General features: G+C 45.5%; 1 protein-coding gene across 7 annotated transcripts in view; it reads left to right on the top strand.

The window, feature by feature from the left end:
- The first annotated feature begins 15,911 nt into the window (after positions 1-15,911).
- Positions 15,912-20,394, top strand: part of SEPT11 (septin 11) — a 97,543-nt gene continuing 93,060 nt past the window's right edge. For 6 of the 7 annotated variants that reach the window (XR_003511572.1, XM_027544831.1, XM_027544834.1 and 3 more), the window contains exon 1: positions 15,912-16,099. Coding sequence is in view for 6 of the 7 variants with exons in the window: in XM_027544831.1 (XP_027400632.1) it covers positions 16,073-16,099 (27 nt within the window). In the remaining variant the exon portion in view is untranslated. The remainder of the gene's footprint in view (positions 16,100-20,394) is intronic. The other variant, XM_027544832.1, reaches the window with a different exon arrangement.

Genomic DNA, 20,394 nt, shown 5'->3' on the forward strand with positions numbered 1-20,394 from the left:
TCTCTCTTGTGGATTACTTACTTGGGGAAAGTCAGCTACCTTATTACAAGGATATTCAAACAGCCCTATGGTGACATCTACATGGGAAAGAACTGCATCATTTCACCAATAACCAGTGCCGGCTTGCCAGGCATCTGAGTGAGCCACCTTGGGAGCATCCCTTTCTGCCCTTGCCAAGGCTTCAGATGACTGCAGCCCCAACCAACAACACCATGACTGTAATGTCATAAGAGACCCTGAGGCAGAACCACCCAGATATGCTGCTTCTGACTTCCTGACCTGCAGAGACTGTGAGATAATCAGTGTTTATTATTTTAAGTCACTACACTTTGGGTAATTTTTTATGCAGCAATACATGTGGGAGCCTGGTTGGCTTCCATCTATGGGATCGCAGAGTCGGACTGAAGTGACTTAGCAGCAGCAGCAGCAGCTAACCAATACTCTATGTCATGATATATTAGTGTCTTTGTGTTTCTTTTACTTTCTGCTTCACCATCAGACAAGTGACAGGGCAGGGTCTGGGGATCAGCATCTTTGGGAAGGAAAAGGGATGCTGTGAGCTATAGATACATGTGCCAATTTGCATATTAGCAGGGATAGGGCACTCCTGGGCTTCCCTTGTAGCTCAGCTTTTAAAGAATCTGCCTGCAATGTGGGAGACCTGGGTTTGGGTTGGGAAGATCCTCTGGAGAAGGAAACGGCTACCCACTCCAGCATTCTGGCCTGGAGAATTCCATGGACTGAATGGTCCGTAGGGTCGTAGGGTCGAAGAGTCAGACACAACTGAGCAACTTTCACTTTCACTTTTTCAGGGCACTCCTGCTGGGAAGATTTGGTTTTCTCTGTCAGTAGAAAGCATGGAGTAGCAGCCAGGGGGAATGATAGGCACTAGAAAATATATATTAAAAAAAAAAAAAAGGAGTAGACAACATGAATGTGTATTGATCTGGTCTTTTGCCATCAGTTCTCTGAGATCTAGGGGTAGAAATGATGAAAACAGCCAGCAACTGGGGAAAGCCTAAGGGAAAGTTGATTAATGGCCAAGCTTATTCAGGGCATTGGCATGGGAGTCTGATGAGCCTAGTAATGTGTGTAACTTATGTATAATTTCTTCTATGTGAATACTGTGTTTAGTGATTCATACTGTAAAATTGCCAATATTTGACCATCTTGACCTACAAAAATGTCAGTTTCATATAGTCCAACTTGTATTCACTCTGTGAAGTGTAAATCCATATCTTCCTTGTAGAGGAGTTGGGATGGTTGACCTCATTGAGGAGAAAGAAGCAAATCTCTTAAAGAGATTTTAAGATTAAAGGGCACTTGAATACTCTATTTCTCAATGCCTGGAACACAGTAAATTCTTACAATCTTTTTAAGTAGATGTACACGCACATGATTTAAAAAGGAAAAGATAGAAAGTATATAGAAGGTAAACAGTCTCCATCTCCATTAATTGTTTTTGGCTACAAGTAGCAGAAACTTGACACTTGACCAAAGCTGGCTTAAATGATAGTGAAATGTATCAGTTCATTTATCACATAAATGCAAGATAGGGTTGAAGAGTTAGTTGAGTTAGCCGCTTAACAGTATCATCAAGGACCAGATTTTTCCTGTCTTTCTACTTTGCTCTCTAGTTCATGGGCTTCAGCCTGAGGCTGATTTCTTGCATAGTTGTAAAATGGAAACACTTGGCTTCATTCTCCCTTGTTTGTGTCCAGCAGAAAAGCTGATGAAAAGTGAAAGCGATTGTCACTCAGTCATGTCCAATTCTTTGCAACCCATGGACTGTAGCCTGCCAGGCTCCTCTGTCTGTGGAATTCTCCAGGTAAGAATACTGGATTAGGTTGCCATTCCCTTCTCCAGGGGATCTTCCTGACTCAGGAATCGAAGCCGGGTCTCCTGCATTAGCAGGCAGATTCTTTGCTGTCTGAACCACCAGGCAAGCGTCATGTTAATCTCTCCTAAGAGTGATAAAGCATAATTCCAGAAGCTTGCAGCAATACTATCCTCTCATTTCACCAGACAAAATTGGGTCACATGTAACAGGTCAAGAAAATGGAACCATATTTATATCAATCAGAGACATCCCTGGAGAAAAAGTCAGTTTTCCAAATGCATTTGGGTAAAATGGATATGGTTGAGGCACCCACAATGTTTATTAACTTGGCCCACACCTGCCCCATATGCCCTTTCACAGAAGCAAACACTATTAGCAATTTCCTGTGCATCCTTCCTTCTGAAGACATTCTATGCACACTTGTTTTAGGAGCCTTTTTCTATCCTCCTTTTAACAGAAATGATAAACTATACACACGTCTTATAGTGAATAATTTCTTCTTCCCATAATACATGACTGATAAACATTTAATTAACAGATGGTAAGAATATTTTGTAAGTCAGATGGTTTTAATCATAATTATCCACTTTGCTTATTTGCCTTTTGTACTCCACTAGCAATGGCACCCCACTCCAGTACTCTTGCCTGGAGAATCCCATGGACGGAGGAGCCTGGTAGGCTGCAGTCTGTGGGGTCGCTAAGAGTCGGACACGACTGAGCACCTTCACTTTCACTTTTCACTTTCATGCATTGGAGAAGGAAATGGCAACCCACTCCAGTGTTCTTGCCTGGAGAATCCCAGGGACGGTGGAGCCTGATGGGCTGCCGTCTATGGGGTCGCACAGAGTCGGACATGACTGAAGCGACTTAGCAGCAGCAGCAGCAGCATTAAAGTCTTTTTTGTTTGTTTGTTTTAAGTTTTGTTCAGTTCTGTTAGGCTAAAGGGGAACAATATGGCTCAGTGGGTAAAGAATCTGCCTGCAATGTAGGAAACACAGGAGATGCAGGTTTGATCCCTAGGTCAGGAAGATTCCCTGGAGAAGGAAATAGTAACCCACTCTAGTGTTCTTGCCTGAAAAATCCCAAGGACAGAGGAGCCTGGCAGGCTACAGTCCAAAGGGTTGCAAAGAGTTGGACATGGCTGAGTGACTAAGCACACACGGAAAAAAAAAACAAACAGAAAAGCATGCAAAGGGGTCCTAAAGAGGGGTTTTGTCTGGATTGGGATCAGAGTGTTAAAAGGGATCAGCAGACCCTGGGTGCGATATGATAGTGGCAGCAGGAAGGAAGGGAGTCTCAAGGGTCAGGTGAAATAACGTAGCAAAACAACAATAGTGAGGCATGTTGAGTGCATATAGGGAGGTGTTCCAAGCTGTGATAAACATACCCTCAGTAACAACAGAGTTAGGTTTGCCTAACTGTCTCTTCATATCTGAGGATTCTCCTTCAAATGCTAAACCTTATGTTCCTTAGTGTTTCAGTAATGCTGGTGATTCTCTTACACTTGGTAAGTAAAATTTCAAAGAGCTGCATGAAGAATGATGTGCGTGTTAAGGTGGGGATGGAGTCTCTGCCACTTCCTAATGCCACAATGATAATTGGACATTAGGCAATTTTCTTAAAGTCTCTGTGCTTCATTATCTTCATCTGTAAAATAGAGCAGTTATCAGAGGGCTGTTGTGATAACTTGGGCTTCTCCGATGGCTCAGCAAGAAAAGAGTGTGTCTGCAATGCAGGAGACACAGGGGGCACAGGTTCAATCCCTGGGTCGGGAAGACCCCCTGGAGAAGGAAAATGACAAACATCTCAAGTGTTCTTGCCCAAAAAACTCCATGGACAGAGAAACCTGCCAGGCTACAGGGCAAAGTGTCACAAAGAGCTGGACACGACTGAGTGACTAAGCACGTTGTGATGACTAAATGAAATATGCATGCAAAATACCTTGCCTGATGTCTAACAGAGTAGATATTCAATAAATCTAAATAGACAAAAGAGACCTACTCTTATAGTTTTTGACATAACAATGGCTACCTTGGTACAATAATTTTAAAAATAAATTTTATTATGTATAACTGATAGACAATAATGCATATCCATTTTAAGTATAGAGATCAGTGAACTGTGACAAATTAATTCACTCATGTAATCACCACCACAATCATAATAAAGAACACTTTGGGGACATCCCTGGTGGTTTAGTGGTTAAGAATCCACCTGCCATTGCAGGGGACATGGGTTTGATCCTTGGCTAGGGAAGATCCCACATGCCACGGAGCAACTAAACCCGTAGGCTACAGCTATTGAGCCCATGCTCTAGAACAAGAGAAGCCGCGATGAGAAGTCCACGCGCTGCAGCAAAGAGTAGCCCCCTCTAGCTGCAACTCTTGCAATGAAGACCCAGCACAGTCAAAAGTAAATTAATTAATTTTAAAAAAAGATCCATCAGTTTGTCTCTAAGAAAAGAATTTAAAACATATTACTTCAAAAATTCCTTTTGTGCCCTTTCAAGTTAATCCACCCTACCTGAGACCCCAGGCCATCACTATTTTGCTTTCTATAAGTACGTTTTGGGTTTTTAGAATTTTATATAAATGGAATCATATTGTATGCACTTTTCTGTGTCTGGCTTGTTTCATTCAGCATAATGCTTTTGAGACCTATCCACATTTTGCATTATCTGTGGATTATTTTATTTTGACTGTGCTAAGTCGCTTCAGTCATGTCCGACTCTTTGGGACCCTATGGACATAGCCTGCCAGGCTCCTCTGTCCGTGGGATTCTCCAGGCAAAAATACTGGAGCACGTTGCCGTGCCCTCTTCTGGGGGATCTTCTGACCCAGGGATCGAACCCATGTCTCCTGCAGCTCCCACATTATAGGTGGGTTCTTTACCACTGAGCCACTGGAGAAGCCCCTATTTTATTGTTGAGTAGTATCCAATTGTACAGATAGCCCACAATTTATTTACCAATTAAACTGCTGAGGGACTCTTGGATTGTTTCCATTTTAGGACTACTATGAATAAAGCTGCTATGAATATTCTTTTTGTGGGTACAAGTTCTTGTCTCTCTTGTAAGTACCTCTGAATTGAATTATTGAATCATATGACTTATTATTTAATGTTTGTAAGAAATTGCCAAGTTGTTTCCCAAAGTAGTTGTATATTTTACATTCTCATTAACAATACATCAGAGTTCGTTACTCCACATCCTCCCTAACAATTGGTATTGCCAATTTTTTCTAACTTTCACCATTCTGCTGCTGCTAAGTCGATTCAATCGTGTCCGACTCTGTGCAACCCCATAGAGGGCAGCCCACTAGGCTCCCCCATCCCTGGGATTCTCCAGGCAAGAACACTGGAGTGGGTTGCCATTTCCTTCTCCAATGCATGAAAGTGAAAAGTGAAAGTGAAGTCGCTCAGTTGTGTCTGACTCTTAGCGACCCCATGGACTGCTGCCTACCAGGCTCCTCCATCCATGGGATTTTCCAGGCAAGAATACTGGAGTGGCGTGCCATTGCCTGGTCCTTCACCGTTCTAGGAGGTGGTAAATAATTGTGGTTTAATTTGGATTTCCCTAAAGACTAGTGATGTTGAGTAGCATTTCATGTGCATTTGGCCAAACATATTTTATGATGTCATGTGGCTGAACTACACTGACTCCATTCTGTAAACTGCAGATTCTGTCAACAAGCAACTGCATCTTAGGAGTACAGTCCTACCCTCTCCCCTTCCCACATGACTGAACTTTCAGTTCAGTTCAGTTGCTCAGTCATGTCCAACTCTTTGCAACCCCTTGAACCGCAGCACGCCAGGCCTCCCTGTCCATCACCAACACCCAGAGTCCACCCAAACCCATGTCCATTGAGTCAGTGATGCCATCCAACCATCTCATCCTCTGTCATCCCCTTCTCCTCCTGCCCTCAATCTTTCCCAGCATCAGGATCTTTTCCAATGAGTCAGCTCTTCGCATCAGGTGGCCAAAGTTTTGGAGTTTTAGCTTCAACATCAGTCCTTCCAATGAACACCCAGGACTGATCTCTTTTAGGATGGACTGGCTGAGCAATGCCCTCAAGCCAGATACATTAACAAAAGGAAATGAAAGTAATCTAATAAATATTGATAGATGAGGAATCAAGATATTGATAGATGATTGAAATAGGGAGAGAAAATTTTACCTCATTCAAAAGGAAGGAGTTGACAATAAGAGAGATGGCAGTGCAGAGGAATCTCATGGGCCAGAGAGTTATTCAGCTGGTAGAAATTGATGATGGTAGAATGATGGATTGCAAACAGGTTGAGACAAAAGGCGAAAATGTAGAAGTGATATTGCTGCTCGAATATACAAGTATGTATGTATGAACCTGGAGAAGGCAATGGCACCCCACTGCAGTTCTCTTGCCTGGAAAATCCCATGGATGGAGGAGCCTGGTAGGCTGCAGTCCATGGGGTCGCTAAGAGTTGGACATGACTGAGCGACTTCACTTTCCCTTTTCACTTTCATGCATTGGAGAAGGAAATGGCAACCCACTCCAGTGTTCTTGCCAGGAGAATCCAGAGACAGGGGAGCCTGGTGGGCTGCCGTCTATGGGGTCACACAGAGTTGGACACGACTGAAGTGACTTAGCAGCAGCAACAGCAGCATGTATGAATCTGTTCTAATCCAGTGTCAATATCTAATGGTTGAATGGACTTCAACTATGTAAATTTTTAGGCTCACAAAAAAGGAGTAATGACTAATATTACAATAATTGGCTACAGGGAGAAAGGAATTATCTGAGAATTAGAGATGCCAGAACTATGGGAACTGACCCAACTCTGGGGCTGGCTGCCAAAGAGTGACCAGTAGGCCAAGTCATCATACTCCAGGGAGCAGATCATTTCACAGAATGCTCCTTAATAAGATTAGATTTTTAAAAGGAGCATGTATTAAGGAGTAGCACAAGCCTACAAGGATTAATGCTTACAGACTTAATTTTGCTTTTAAAAAGAAAATCAAGAATTTTTCAAAAATTGTTTCTTCCTTTTTAAGTAATACTTGTCATAAGAGGGTGAAAAGGAGAATAAAGTCACCTATTGATGCTGATGATATAATGCTATCAGATGACAGAGAAAAGTAAAAGCTACCCAACTTTAATTTCATTTCCTCTCTCAGAGAGAATAATTTTAAAATGAAAAATGTAGTATTAACGTGATTAAAAGGTTACTGAAATCCAATGTGGTAAGTGAGCAACCAATTGCTTTCTTTAAGTGAGTTAAACGTTCCAGGCCTCAATGAATTATCCATGAAAGACTTTGCATAAGTGATTGTAGATTAGTGTCAGTCAGCTTTGGAAAACCAGAGAAAAATAAGAAATGCCAAGGACTGAAGAAGGGCTAATATTGTCCTGATTTTCAAATAGTAAAAAAGCAACAGGAACAGGGCAGAGTTTGAGTTACTGGTAAATTTAACATTGCCTAGAATGAATTTTTAACCAATTGTTTCAATAACAGGGAAAGAAATTGAGCTCATGAATGACAATATCAACTTTTTTCTTGTTTCCTTATATAGCGACCAAAGTCTCCGGGCGGGGGGAGGGGGGCGGGGAGCATTACAGCAGATGTTTCAAATAAAAAAAATTAATGAACAAAAAACCTCTTAAATAAAGGGTAGAACTGTAAACACTTCCTAGTCGAGTATAATCACCAAATCGGCAGCGGCAGCATCACCTGGGAGACTGATGGACCCAAGGAGCACCAGCTCCTGCCCCAGACCTACTGATTTTAGAATCTGCATTTTAACAGGATCTCCAAGTGACTCATATGTACTAAAATGTGAGAAGCACTGAAGTCAAACAAATAAGGATGGCAAGGCATCCAAAGACCAATAAAATTAGGAATCATAATCATCCTTAGGACTGAAGGAAAACAAAGGGAGGAAATTGTGAGACTGGAACTGGTGAATCTACTAAAAACAAAGTTGAATTGTATACTTTAAATGAGTAAATTGTATGATATGTGCATGTATGGATATGAGAGTTGGACCATAAAAAAACCTGAGCGTTGTGGTGCTGGAGAAGACTCATGAGAGTCCCTTGGACTGCAAGGAGATCAAATCAGTCAATCCTAAAGGAAATCAACCCTGAATATTCAATGGAAGGACTGATGCTAAAGCTGAAACTCCAATACTTTGGCCACCTGGTATGAAAAGCCAACTCAGTGGAAAAGACCCTGATGCTGGGAAAGACTGAAGGCAAGAGGAGAAGGGGACAACAGAGGGCGAGATGGTTGGATGGCATCACCGACTCGATGGACATGAGTTTGAGCAAACTCTGGGAGATAGTGGAAGACAGAGGAGCCTGGTGTCCTGCAATCCATGTGGTCACAAAGAGTCAGACACGACTGAGCGACTGAACAACAACCAGATGGCCTGTGAATTGTATTTTGATAAAACTGTTGGGAAAAAAAAATATGTGTAAAATCTGTATTATGAAATTAAAATATTAAAAAAAAGCAAGCAGAGGGAATAAATACCATGTTCATGGACTGGAAGATTCGATAGTGTTAAGATGTTAATTCTCCCAAGTGATTCTATAGATTTAATACAATCCAAAATAAATCCCATCACGATTTTTTGGTATGATTTTACAAGCTTATACAGAGGCAAGCAATTTAGATTAGTGAAAGTAATTTTCAAAGAGAATAAAGTTGGAGAGTTCATATTTCTTCATTTCAAGACTTATTAGAAAGCTACAGAAACCAAGGCTGTGTGGTGTTGGCAAAAGGATAGACACATTGACCAATACACAGAATAGAAATTAGTCTAGACAAGCATATATATGCTTGATCAATTTTTGACAAAGGTAGAAAGGCAATTCAGTGGAGAAAGGATAATCTTTCCAATATGTGAAGCTGGAAAAATTGCATATGTGAGAAAATAAACTTTCATCCATATCTCACACCATATACAAAAATTAACTCAAAACTGTGCACAGACTTAAATGTAAAGACAAAAACTACAGACTTCTAGAAAAAAACAAAGATTTGACAGATTTCTTAGACACCAAGAGCTCAATCCATAAAAGAAAAAAAGTCAGTTATACTCCATCAAATAAAATTTTCTGCTCTATTAAGAAAATGAACTATGGACGGAGGACAGGGATCAAGACCATCCCCATGGAAAAGAAATGCAAAAAAAGCAAAATGGCTGTCTGAGGAGGCCTTACAAATAGCTGTGAAAAGAAGAGAAGTGAAAAGCAAAGGAGAAAAGGAAAGATATTCCCATTTGAATGCAGAGTTCCAAAGGATAGCAAGGAGAGATAAGAAAGCCTTCCTCAGCGATCATTGCAAAGAAATCGAGGAAAACAACAGAATGGGAAAGACTAGAGATCTTTTCAAGAAAATTAGAGATACCAAGGGAACATTTCATGCAAAGATAGGCTCGATAAAGGACAGAAATGGTATGGACCTAACAGAAGCAGAAGATATTAAGAAGAGGTGGCAAGAATACACAGAAGAACTGTACAAAAAAGATCTTCACGACCAAGATAATCACGATGGTGTGATCACTCACCTAGAGCCAGACATCCTGGAATGTGAAGTCAAGTGGGCCTTAGAAAGCATCACTACAAACAAAGCTAGTGGAGGTGATGGAATCCCAGTTGAGCTAGTTCAAATCCTGAAAGATGATGCTGTGAAAGTGCTACACTCAATATGCCAGCAAATTTGGAAAACTCAGCAGTGGGCACAGGACTGGAAAAGGTCAGTTTTCATTCCAATCCCAAAGAAAGGCAATGCCAAAGAATGTTCAAACTACCGCACAATTGCACTCATCTCACACACTAGTAAAGTAATGCTCAAAATTCTCCAAGCCAGGCTTCAGCAATATGTGAACCATGAACTTCCAGATGTTCAAGCTGGTTTTAGAAACGGCAGAGGAACCAGAGATCAAACTGCCAACATCCGCTGGATCATGGAAAAAGCAAGAGAGTTCCAGAAAAACATCTATTTCTGCTTTATCGACTATGCCAAAGCCTTTGACTGTGTGGATCACAATAAACTGTGGAAAATTCTGAAAGAGATGAGACCACCTGACCTGACCTCTTGAGAAATCTGTATGCAGGTCAGGAATCAACAGTTTGAACTGGACATGGAACAACAGACTGGTTCCAAATAGGAAAAGGAGTACGCCAAGGTTGTATATTGTCACCCTGCTTATTTAACTTATATGCAGAGTACATCATGAGAAATGCTGGACTGGAAAAAGCACATGCTGGAATCAAGATTGCTGGGAGAAATATCAATAACCTCAGATATGCAGATGACACCACCCTTATGGCAGAAAGTGAAGAGGAACTCAAAAGCCTCTTGATGAAAGTCAAAGAGGAGAGTGAAAAAGTTGGCTTAAAGCTCAACATTCAGAAAACTAAGATCATGGCATCTGGTCCCATCACTTCATGGGAAATAGATGGGGAAACAGTGGAAACAGTGGCAGACTTCATTTTTCTGGGCTCCAAAATCACTGCAGATGGTGATTGCAGCCATGAAATTAAAAGACACTTACTCCTTGGAAGGAAAGTTATAACCAACCTAGATGACATACTAAAAAGCAGAGATATTACTTTGCCAACAAAGGTCCGTCTAGTCAAGGCTATAGTTTTTCCTGTGGTCACGTACGGATGTGAGAGTTGGACTGTGAAGAAAGTTGAGTGCCCAAAGAATTGATGCTTTTGAACTGTGGTGTTGGAGAAGACTCTTGAGAGTCCCTTGGACTGCAAGGAGATCTAACCAGTCCATTCTAAAGGAGACCAGTTTTGGGTGTTCATTGGAAGGCCTGATGCTAAAGCTCAAACTCCAATACTTTGGCCACCTCATGCGAAGAGCTGACTCATTGGAAAAGACTCTGATGCTGGGAGGGATTGGTGGCAGGAGAAGGGGACGACAGAGGATGAGATGGTTGGATGGCATCACTGACTCGATGGACGTGAGTCTGAGTGAACTCCGGGAGTTGGTGATGGACAGGGAGGCCTGGCGTGCTGTGATTCATGGGGTTGCAAAGAGTCGGACACGACTGAGTGACTGAACTGAACTGAACTGAACTGAAGAAAATGAAATGACAAACCATAGAAATATGTGTAAAACATACATCAAGCATAAGAATAAACAATAAAATAACTCAGTTTAATAAAAAAACAGCAAAAAACCCCACATAACCAAAGAAGGTATGAAAGTGAAAGTGTTAGTCACTCAGTCTGACTCTTTGCGACCGTATGAACTGGAGCCCACCAGGCTCCTCTATCCATGGAATTCTCCAGGCAATAATACTGGAGTGGGTTGCCCTGCCCTTCTCCAGGGGATCTTCCCAACTCAGGGGTTAAACCACAGTCTTCCACATTGTCAGCAGTTTCTATACTGTCTGAGCCACTGGGGAAGCCCAAAGAAGGTATATGCATGGAAAATAAGCAAATGGAAAGACTGTCAACACCATTAGTCACTGGAGAAATGCAAATTAAAAGATCACTGAGGTACCACTGAAAAATGACTAGAATGACTAAAAACTTAAAAACTGAATATACTTACTGCTGATACAGAACAGAACAACTGGAACCTTACATGTCACCATGATACATTTTAGAACATTTTTATCATTTCAAAAAAAATCCCATACCCCTTAGATATTACTTAGTTATTACTTCTCTACCACATCAGTCTCGAGTAACTGTTAATTTACGTTCTGTCTGTATTTGTGTTGTCCAATCCCTCAGTCGTGTCCGACTCATTGTGACCCCATGGACTGCAGCATATCAGGCTTCCCTGTCCTTCACTATCTCCTGGAATTTGCTCAAACTCATGTCCACTGAGTTGATGATGCCATCCAACATCTCATCTTTTGTCGCCCCTTCTCCTCCTGCCCTCAATCTTTCCCAGCATCAGGAAATCTTTTCTAAATCCTTAGCATGGCAATAACGGGTTTTTTTAACCCCTAGCCTCACCTCTGCTGCTGCTGCTGCATTGCTTCAGTCGTGTCCGACTCTGTGCGACCCCATAGGCGGCAGCTCCACAGGCTCCCCCGTCCCTGGGATTCTCCAGGCAAGAACACTGGAGTGGGTTGCCATTTCCTTCTCCAATGCATGAAAGGGAAAAGTGAAAGTGAAGTCGCTCAGGCGTGTCCAACTCTTATCGACCCCATGGACTGCAGCCCACCAGGCTCCTCCATCCATGGGATTTTCCAGGCAAGAATACTGGAGTGGGGTGCCACTGTCTTCTCCGAGCCTCATCTCTATTCCAATGTAATTAAACATTTATTGAATGTATCAGACTTTGTGTGTGCAGACTTCCCAGGTAGCACTAGCAGTAAAGGATCCACCTGCCAATGCTGGAGATGTAAGAGATGCAGTTTGATCCCTGGGTCAGGAAGATCCCCTGAAGAAGGAATAGTCTCATCTCTATTCTAATACAGTTCAATGTTTACTGAATATATCAGACTTCATGTAACACAAATAAGCACTCTTGCCTTGAGACATTCATAGTCCAGTAAAAGATGTGTATTAGTATGACCATCTTTCAATTAATAACATCTTATAATAATAGCTAGGGTGACCATAAGTCCTGGTTTTTGCCTATTGTTCTAGTGTAGTTACTAATGGTACCAATGCTGTTTTTCAGTCTCAAAAGTTTCCAGAAAGTTTGAACTTAGCGACCCCATGGACTGCAGCCCACCAGGCTCCTCCATCCATGGGATTTTCCAGGCAAGAATACTGGAGTGGATTGCCATTCTTCCTCCAGGTTACCCTGGGTTACCCTAGAAAAACCTAGTCACTGTGAGCTTCAGAATTAGCCAGCTTGCAGTCACACCATAGCAAAGGAGCCTAGAGGAATAAGTAACCAGACTCCTCTGCTGTATTGCTGTTGCTCCCCATTGCCCGAACTCAGCTAACTGAACCTAAGGGAAAGAAAGCCCTTTACATTCAGGCTCTCTTGGGGGCAGGAACATGGATATCCTGCATCAGGACTCACTGTTACTACCCTATTTTGCAATAGGAAAAAAATGAGATGAAGAAAGGCTAACATGCTCAATGTGACAAAGCTGGTAAGTGATAATACGGAGTGCTGTGTGCTCCCCACTCTACCAGGCTCCCTCTACGCTCCTATGTACTAGCAAATGCCAATACCTATCCTCGCCACAGCATCATTACCCCTGAAGCCACTGACTCTTCGCTCATTCTCATCCCTTGTTTGGAATGTCTTCCTTGCCCTCTCCCCTCCACTTCTTTGGTGAAGCCTTTCCTGTTCTGACAGGCAGAGTGAATGGCTCCTTCTATGCTTTAAAATCCCATAATTCGAATATCTTTTCTAGGCTTTGGCCTATTTATTAGAGTTCTTCAACATCTGTCTCTCAGCAGACTATGTACTGGTTAAGAGTCAGAGAGGCATCCTCATTAAAAAATAGTTTTTTTAGTTGCTAGCACAGTGCTGGGCAGAATTAAAAAGGTAATCTAAGCCCTTAGCAACCCTATTAGGAAGGACTGATCACTAAACAGGTTTTAAAGATGAGAAAATTGAAGCATTGAAATGTTAAGTAATTTGCCCAAGGTCACACAGCTGTCAAACAGTAAAGCCAGGATTTTGAATCTAGGTAGTCAGGTTGTAGCTGTTGTTATGCTTAGCTGCCCAGTCATGTCTGACTCTTTGCAACCGCATGGACTATAGCCCACCAGGCTCCTCTCTATGAAATTCTCTAGACAAGAATACTGGAATGGGTTGCTATTTCCATATCCAGGGGATCTTCCCAACCCAGAGATCGAACCCAGGTCTCCCAAATTGTAGGCAGACGCCTTACCATCTGAGCTACCTTTGGCCCCTTTCAATATAAGCATTTGCAAACAAAATAAGTCAATAAAATTAAAAACAATTAATAAGACCCTGCAGTCTGGTTTGGTCAATATAACACAAAATGGAGGGCTGGTTTGCGGCTGCCCTTATGGGGTTGGCAGCTTGTGGAGGGACCTGCCCTCTGGTCCAGGGCAGTGTTGCTCTTAAATCCTCCCTCCAGGAGAAGGAACCCAATGTCCATATACCACAGAGAGCTGCGGATAAGTATTTCTTCCCCCTCCCTTTGCACAGCACCCATGCACCTGGTAATCCTAACTCAGTACCTAGGGTGCCTCATGTCTGCTTGACATAAATTGGTGGTCTTGTCTTACAAAGATCTGAAGCCTAGGGGAAGACACTGGTCAGAACTGAAGAGGTTAGTGCTCTGAGGGTCTGGGCTACAGACAGGAGCTGCTCATCTTTCTTTCATCCAGTGTGTGTGTGTTCAGTGGTGTCCAACTCTCTGCAACCTCACCTTCACTCGCCAGCCAGGCTCCTGTGTCCGTGGGATTTTTCCGGCAAGAATACTGGAGTGGATTGCCATTTCTCCCTCCAGAGGATCTTCTCCACCCTGGGATGGAACAGTGGCTCCTGAATTGGCAGGCGGTGTCTTCATCACTTGAACCACCTGGGAAGCCCTTTCACTGAGAGCTCTTTCATCGTATTCTCATTCCCGGCGGTCCCATGGGCACCCTGCGGATGGACTTCAGCCTGGGTTGTCTCTAGCCCCTCAACCCTTCCCGGGACAACCCAGTGTCTGTCTCGTAACAGCGGGAAGCGCACCCAGAGCTCACTCAACACTTAGGCAAAGGTGGCGCAGCCAGTTTGAATCCTGCACCCTTGGGGGCAGAGACAGCTGGAGCGGCAAACCCAAGGCCCCGAGAAACCCGGGTAGCTGAAGTCTCAGCTCAGACTCTGAGGCGCCCCAGTCTGAAGAGGCGGTTTGTCTTTTCAACTAATTCAATAGGCCCAGGATTTCCTCAAGGGCGCAATCCCGTGGGCTGATCACAGATAGCCTTACCACACCTTCCCTGCGCTAGGATCCAGCGGCTTCCCTTTCCCCCACCGGTCGCTATCCTCGATCACCGTGTCGTCAGGGCCCCCCCCACCCCCGCCACCGCGACTCCACGGGGGTCCGCGGTAATCTACAGCACCCCAAACACACCTCGCCACCCCAGCCCCACCTCGCCACCCCAGCCCTGGCCGAGGCGCCGCGCCACCCCGCGTGCAGCGGGACTCTGTTGTTCTTCCCGCAGCACAGACACGCAGCAATGCTCCAACACCTCCCGGAAAAACCCTTCCCCACCGCAAAGCAGTCTCCAGTCCCACGCGCTCAGAGTCGCGCCGGCTCCAGGGTCACCCGCCTGGCGCCGCCGCCGCCCCGCGCGCCCGCCTCCGGGTCGTGGGGTCGGGTCTCCAGCGATCTCACTTGTGCCCAGCTCTCCGGTTACACCCAGGGGAGGCCTCGGCCCCCACGCTCTAGGGCAGTCAGCAGCTGCTTTCGTTCTCCGGCTGGGGCGTCCTTTTCTTCCTCTCTGGCAGGCGGTGGTTAGCGGTGCACGGCTGCAACTACTCCGGCCTCTTCCTCTTCGGTGGGGTTGCCTACCCGGCCGCACGCTACAGTGACAGCTTCCAGCTGCCTGCATTTGAGTCTCTCCTTTAGGAGAGAATTGTGGAGGGGCAACTCTCCCCTCGCATGGGTCTGTTCAACACCACCTCGGTCGCCCGCCGCTCTCCCTAGTGACCCACTCCCCTTTCAAGCCTGTTCCTCCTAGGAGGGCGTGCTTGCCATGGGGCTAACTCTCGGCGAGATGCTGTCCGCGTGGACCTGTCTCGCCCCAGGGCCCCGTCTCCCTCTCCGCAGGCGCTCCAACTACCAGCTTGGGGAAGCGCGTGGCGGGACCCAGGGCTGGGACCTCTGCGCCCAGGCTTTTACTCGGACTCCAGCACGTGGTGGAACGGGGGGTGGCGGGCAGCGCACAGGCTTGGAGGGCGCTCCGGGTGGCACTGGAGCGCGTCCTTTCGGAGCCGATCGCTCCCTTCGGGGAGGGCGAGCCCGACGGCCGGGGCTGGCTGACCGGGGCTGGAGACCCGCCCATCCTCCTCCCTCCCACCGCCTCAGCCTGGGCGCGCCGGCTCACACCCCTTCCTGGGGAAGCAAATGGTCCCTTCCAGGCGGGTGGCCATGTTGCTCTAATAAAGCGGGAGGGGCGGCGGCGTGGGGGCAGTAGATGCTGCTGGTGGCGCGCGGGAGCTGGGCGCAAGCAGAGCGCAGCCGCCAGGGAGGCGCGGGGGTGGCGAGCCGGAGCCGGAGCCCGAGCCTGAGCAGCAGCCGCTAGTGTTGGCGGAGAGCAACCGGGCGCAACCAGAGCCGCCGCCGCCGCGATGGCCGTAGCCGTGGGGAGACCATCTGTGAGTGCCGGGGCCTCGCTTTCCTCGTCCGCCTGTCCTCCGGCGCTGGTGGGGGTGGGGGGTTCCCGCTGGTCGGAGGGTATCGGCCGGGACCCCGGGGGCCGGGGCGGGGGCGCGGGACGGCTGCGGCGGTGGCTCTGGGAGTGTGCATGAATTTGGGCGCGCGTCTGGGGCGAAGGGGAGGGCGAGGAGCCGGGAGGCTCGGCTACTACGTGATGCAACTGTGGATCGCCCCGGTTCTGGGGATGTGGGAGAAAAAGGACCCCTTTCCTGTTTTTTTTTTTTTTTTTTTCTTCTTTTAACAGGGTCGTTTTGGCCACGGTGTTTCTCGGCCTCCCTCTCCCCGCGCACACCTTTTCTCTGGTGGCGGTGGAGAAAGGCGCCGGGTGCGGGGGTTTCCTCCCGGCTCCCCCGCGCCGAGGGGCGACCAGGGCGTGGGAATTGTTAGTCCAAGCGCCGTGTCTTAGGGTGGAAGAAACCGGCTCAAAAATAAAGGAGAGGGATTTCCGTGGTGGCTTCCCCAGCTTTCAGAGATTCCGGACACCCTCCGGCACCCACGCCGGTAACCGGGCCCTGCCCAGGATGTGGACAAAAGCCCTAGATACACAGACAAAGTTTTCAAAGGGCCCCCTTGTCCGGATGGGTGAAAGTCTTAAAGCGCTCTGCGGTTGGAAGGCCGGAGGCGGGGGCGCGGGAAGAGGAAGGGATGGCGGGTGCGTGGAGAATCGGGTGCCCCGGGACTGGGACGAGGGAGCCGGGGAGGGAGGGAGGGAAGGGGATGCTCAGGCCGCGAGTTTGCGGGCGGGGCGGGGGGTGCAGGGCTCAGTGGGCGACTCCGGACCCGGCCTGGACGGCAGCGGGACTTCAAGGGCGCGGCTTCAGCCGGGCTCCTCATCCCGGGTGAAGGGCGAAGGGAAGGGGCGGCGGCGGCCTCCCCCCCCACCCCCTTTTTTTTTTTTTTTTTTTACTGATAGGAGAAGAGCCGGGTGGGGAAGGCGGAGTCCGTTTTCTTTCTCTTTCCCCCTTTCTTTGTCGCTGTTCAAAGTCCATTTTCGTCCCATGGGCTTGTGGGCTCTCTGAGAGAGGCTTTTCCCGCTCTGTCACCGCCTGTTCCTTTCCTCCTCTTCTCCTGCTCACCGCTGTGTAGCTGCAGGTGGTGGCTGCAGAGGGTTTGTAGGTATATAGACCCAAGTCTCCGGGAGATCCTGGAAGCTCTGAAAGCCCAGAAGTGCAAAATGCAAGACTGTGCTCTCAGATCCTACCCCCACCCTCCCAGCCCCACCGCCCGCCCCGGCTCTTCTTGCAACTCCTCCCCCAGATACCCTCTCTTTTTGCACCTCTTCCCCATCATTTAGCGGAGTCCCTCTCCGGGTTCTAACCTGGTTTGGTGGTTCAGCTGCCAGAGATGTTTTCAAAGGTATTCTCCACCCTCGGAACATGTGCAGTGGTCATATTGAAGCGTAACTGTGGGTCTTGTAGGCATTTTAAACTCTAATATTTAATGACATACTCTTAAGAATTCAGGTCTCCTCTTGATAATTAGTGGTCATAGATTGTTGTTACTGAGGGGATTTGCAGTCTCTGGGCTGATCCCTTTATTTTTCTGGTGAGAAAATTGAGGTCCAGAGAGGTCAAGTTCATCTGGTTAAATTACTACCCCCATCCCCCTACCCCAACCCCTTCCCTAACACACACACACACACACACACACACACTCTCTCTCTCTCTCTCTCTCTCTCTCTCTCTCATTTCCAGAGCAGTGATTCAGATAACTAAAACAACAAGATAATTGGACAGTGGCTAGGAATGCAAATATTCTGTGTGTGTAGGGGGAGGATGTCTTTCAGTGACACCTATTACTGGTGCATTCTTGGGGCAAGGGGGAGGTGGAAGAAATAATTTGCTGCACATTTTCTATAAATTAGTTAGTTCATATATGTCAGCTAAATAGGAACAGTATGTGGATTTAAGACTCAGTTGTGTGGCCGTAATCATATCCAACACCAGGTCTGCCAACCAGATGTGAACTTAATCCCTCAGAATTCTTGTGTAAGACCTTGCTCATTCAAAAACAGAGGCGACTTTACAAAGTATATGTGCACAGAGGAGGTGCCTGCTTTCTCTGCACATTCCCTGTTGTCACTAGAATTAAGATTAAATTACTTACAGTTTGAAAACAGAGGACTTTTTTTTGGATCAAATTGTGGTAGGGGTGATCAGGAGTTGACTACAAAGTTACAAAGTCTTTTCATGCAACTTGCAAGGAATTGTTGAATGGTTTCACTTTGTTCATTCAGGTACTGTCTTAGTGTAGTATTTGCACTTAGGTCTTCAAAACAACCCCAGTGAATGCAAAAGATTCTCCAAACCCAGCCCCAAGGTCTCATATAGAGTCCTTGATGGTAGAATTCGCTGCCCCCTCCTTTTCCCTTATCTAGTCTGTGATTTGAACAAAAGAAGGGAAGGGTGCGTTGAGAGAAAAGAATTACTCCAAAGTTGATTGTGAATGGAATGTCCCCAGTTACTCCTTTAGAATTAGTTGTTGTTTTTTTAAGTTGTTTAGGAAACCATGATCAAATCTCCTTTCCCTACAAACTGCCTCTCGTTCAGATTGAAGAAAACTTCAGTCAAAATAAGTTGCTCTCAGCTTGAGACTGACATTCTTGGACTTGAATATCTTAATCTGATATCCCAAGTAAATATGACATTTTACTGAGCAAGAATCTTTACATATAAGAGGTAGTATTTTCTGTCTTCTGAAGTGGTTATATTCAGTTATATCCATTTTAATTTCAAGGCTAAATTGAGACGTCTCAAGTGGATTTATTGTTGGCTGGGCAACAGGACCTTCAGTCTGGTGTGATTCTGTTTATTTCCATTTTGATCTCGACCCCTAGCTTCACCATTTTCCCAAGCGTGGTTTTTGTATTAGGGTCTCAGAGGCCCCTGAGGCACATCTGCTGTTTCCAGAGTGTGACTGGTGATTAGCAAGAGCATTTCTTCCCTAGGGATGTGTCCACATTTTGGATGAGTTAGTATTTTGGCATCCAAGTCCCAGGGCAGCTATTATCTTTATTTTAATCAGAGCATGGTAATTCACTCTACCTGGGAAGAAGCTTTAAGTAGCTGATCCTCTTACCCAGTGGTGTTCATCAAGTTATAGGGTCTGGGGGTTTAGAGGGGTTTTAGAGGTCATTTGGTTCAGCCTCCTCTGCAATGCAGAAATATTTTCTGCGTTATCCCCAATAGAAGTGTTAAACTTTTCCAGTGGTGGAGAGTCCTCTATGATATCAAGAAACTTTTTCAAGAAACAAGTTTTAATTGTTGTTTTATTCACTGTACCCAAAGGAATAGAAAATCATGTTTGTTCATTAGCTCATTTAACACTGTTTATTGAACACCTTCTCTGTGCCAGTACTTTTCGGGATACAGTAGTGGACAACCGAGAAATTCCTTTTTACCTAAAGCTTTTATTTTCTGAAAGATTTAGTGTCCGTGTGTATTATAGAAACAAATTTCAACAGAGTATGTAAGCCATTTAGGGAGAAAGGAAATCACGTGCCTATTGCTGAGTGAAAAGCTATGATGCAGGTGAAGGATCTTATCTGTTTGAGTGTTATTATCTGTTTGAGGGTTATTATAGGCAGTTCCTAAGATATGGTCTGTCTTCAGCCGGAGGGTGAGGACTGGCAGTGAAAAGTTATTTTCCCTTGTTGTAAAATTGCCATTTTTATGACTTGGGGATGTGGCCCCTACATGAAGGTCTCTGGTTGTTGCAGAAGGAGTAAATCTTTTGAAAGCTGTGGAATATTTTTCTGTCTTTTAAAATATCTAGAAATGATGTCTCTACATCACAATGAAAAATTGACCCAAGTAATTGATTAAAAGACCAAAGCTACTCATAATCCCATTGTCCTGATATAACAGTACTTAGAGTGTTATTTTCATCCATTTTTTGAGGTTTATACCAGCAAGCATAACCCATACCATATAAACTGTTACTAAGAAACCAAACTGTTGAATTGGGAGATTGGGATTGACATATATACACCGTGGTAAAGAATCTACCTGCAGTGCAGGAGACGGTTTTTGATCGCCGGGTTGGGAAGATCCCTTGGAGAGAGGAATGGCAACCCACTCCAGTATTCTTGCCTGGGAAATCCCATGGACAGAGGAGCCTGGCGGGCTACAGTCCATGGGGTCACAAAAGAGTCAGACGTGACTGAGCAACTAAACCACACCAACAATAAAATAGATAACTAATGTGAACCTACTGTATAGCGTTCTGTTCAGTG

This window comes from Bos indicus x Bos taurus, chromosome 6 (genome assembly GCF_003369695.1).
Source record: "Bos indicus x Bos taurus breed Angus x Brahman F1 hybrid chromosome 6, Bos_hybrid_MaternalHap_v2.0, whole genome shotgun sequence".
In the NCBI taxonomy this organism is placed as follows: Eukaryota; Metazoa; Chordata; class Mammalia; order Artiodactyla; family Bovidae; genus Bos; species Bos indicus x Bos taurus.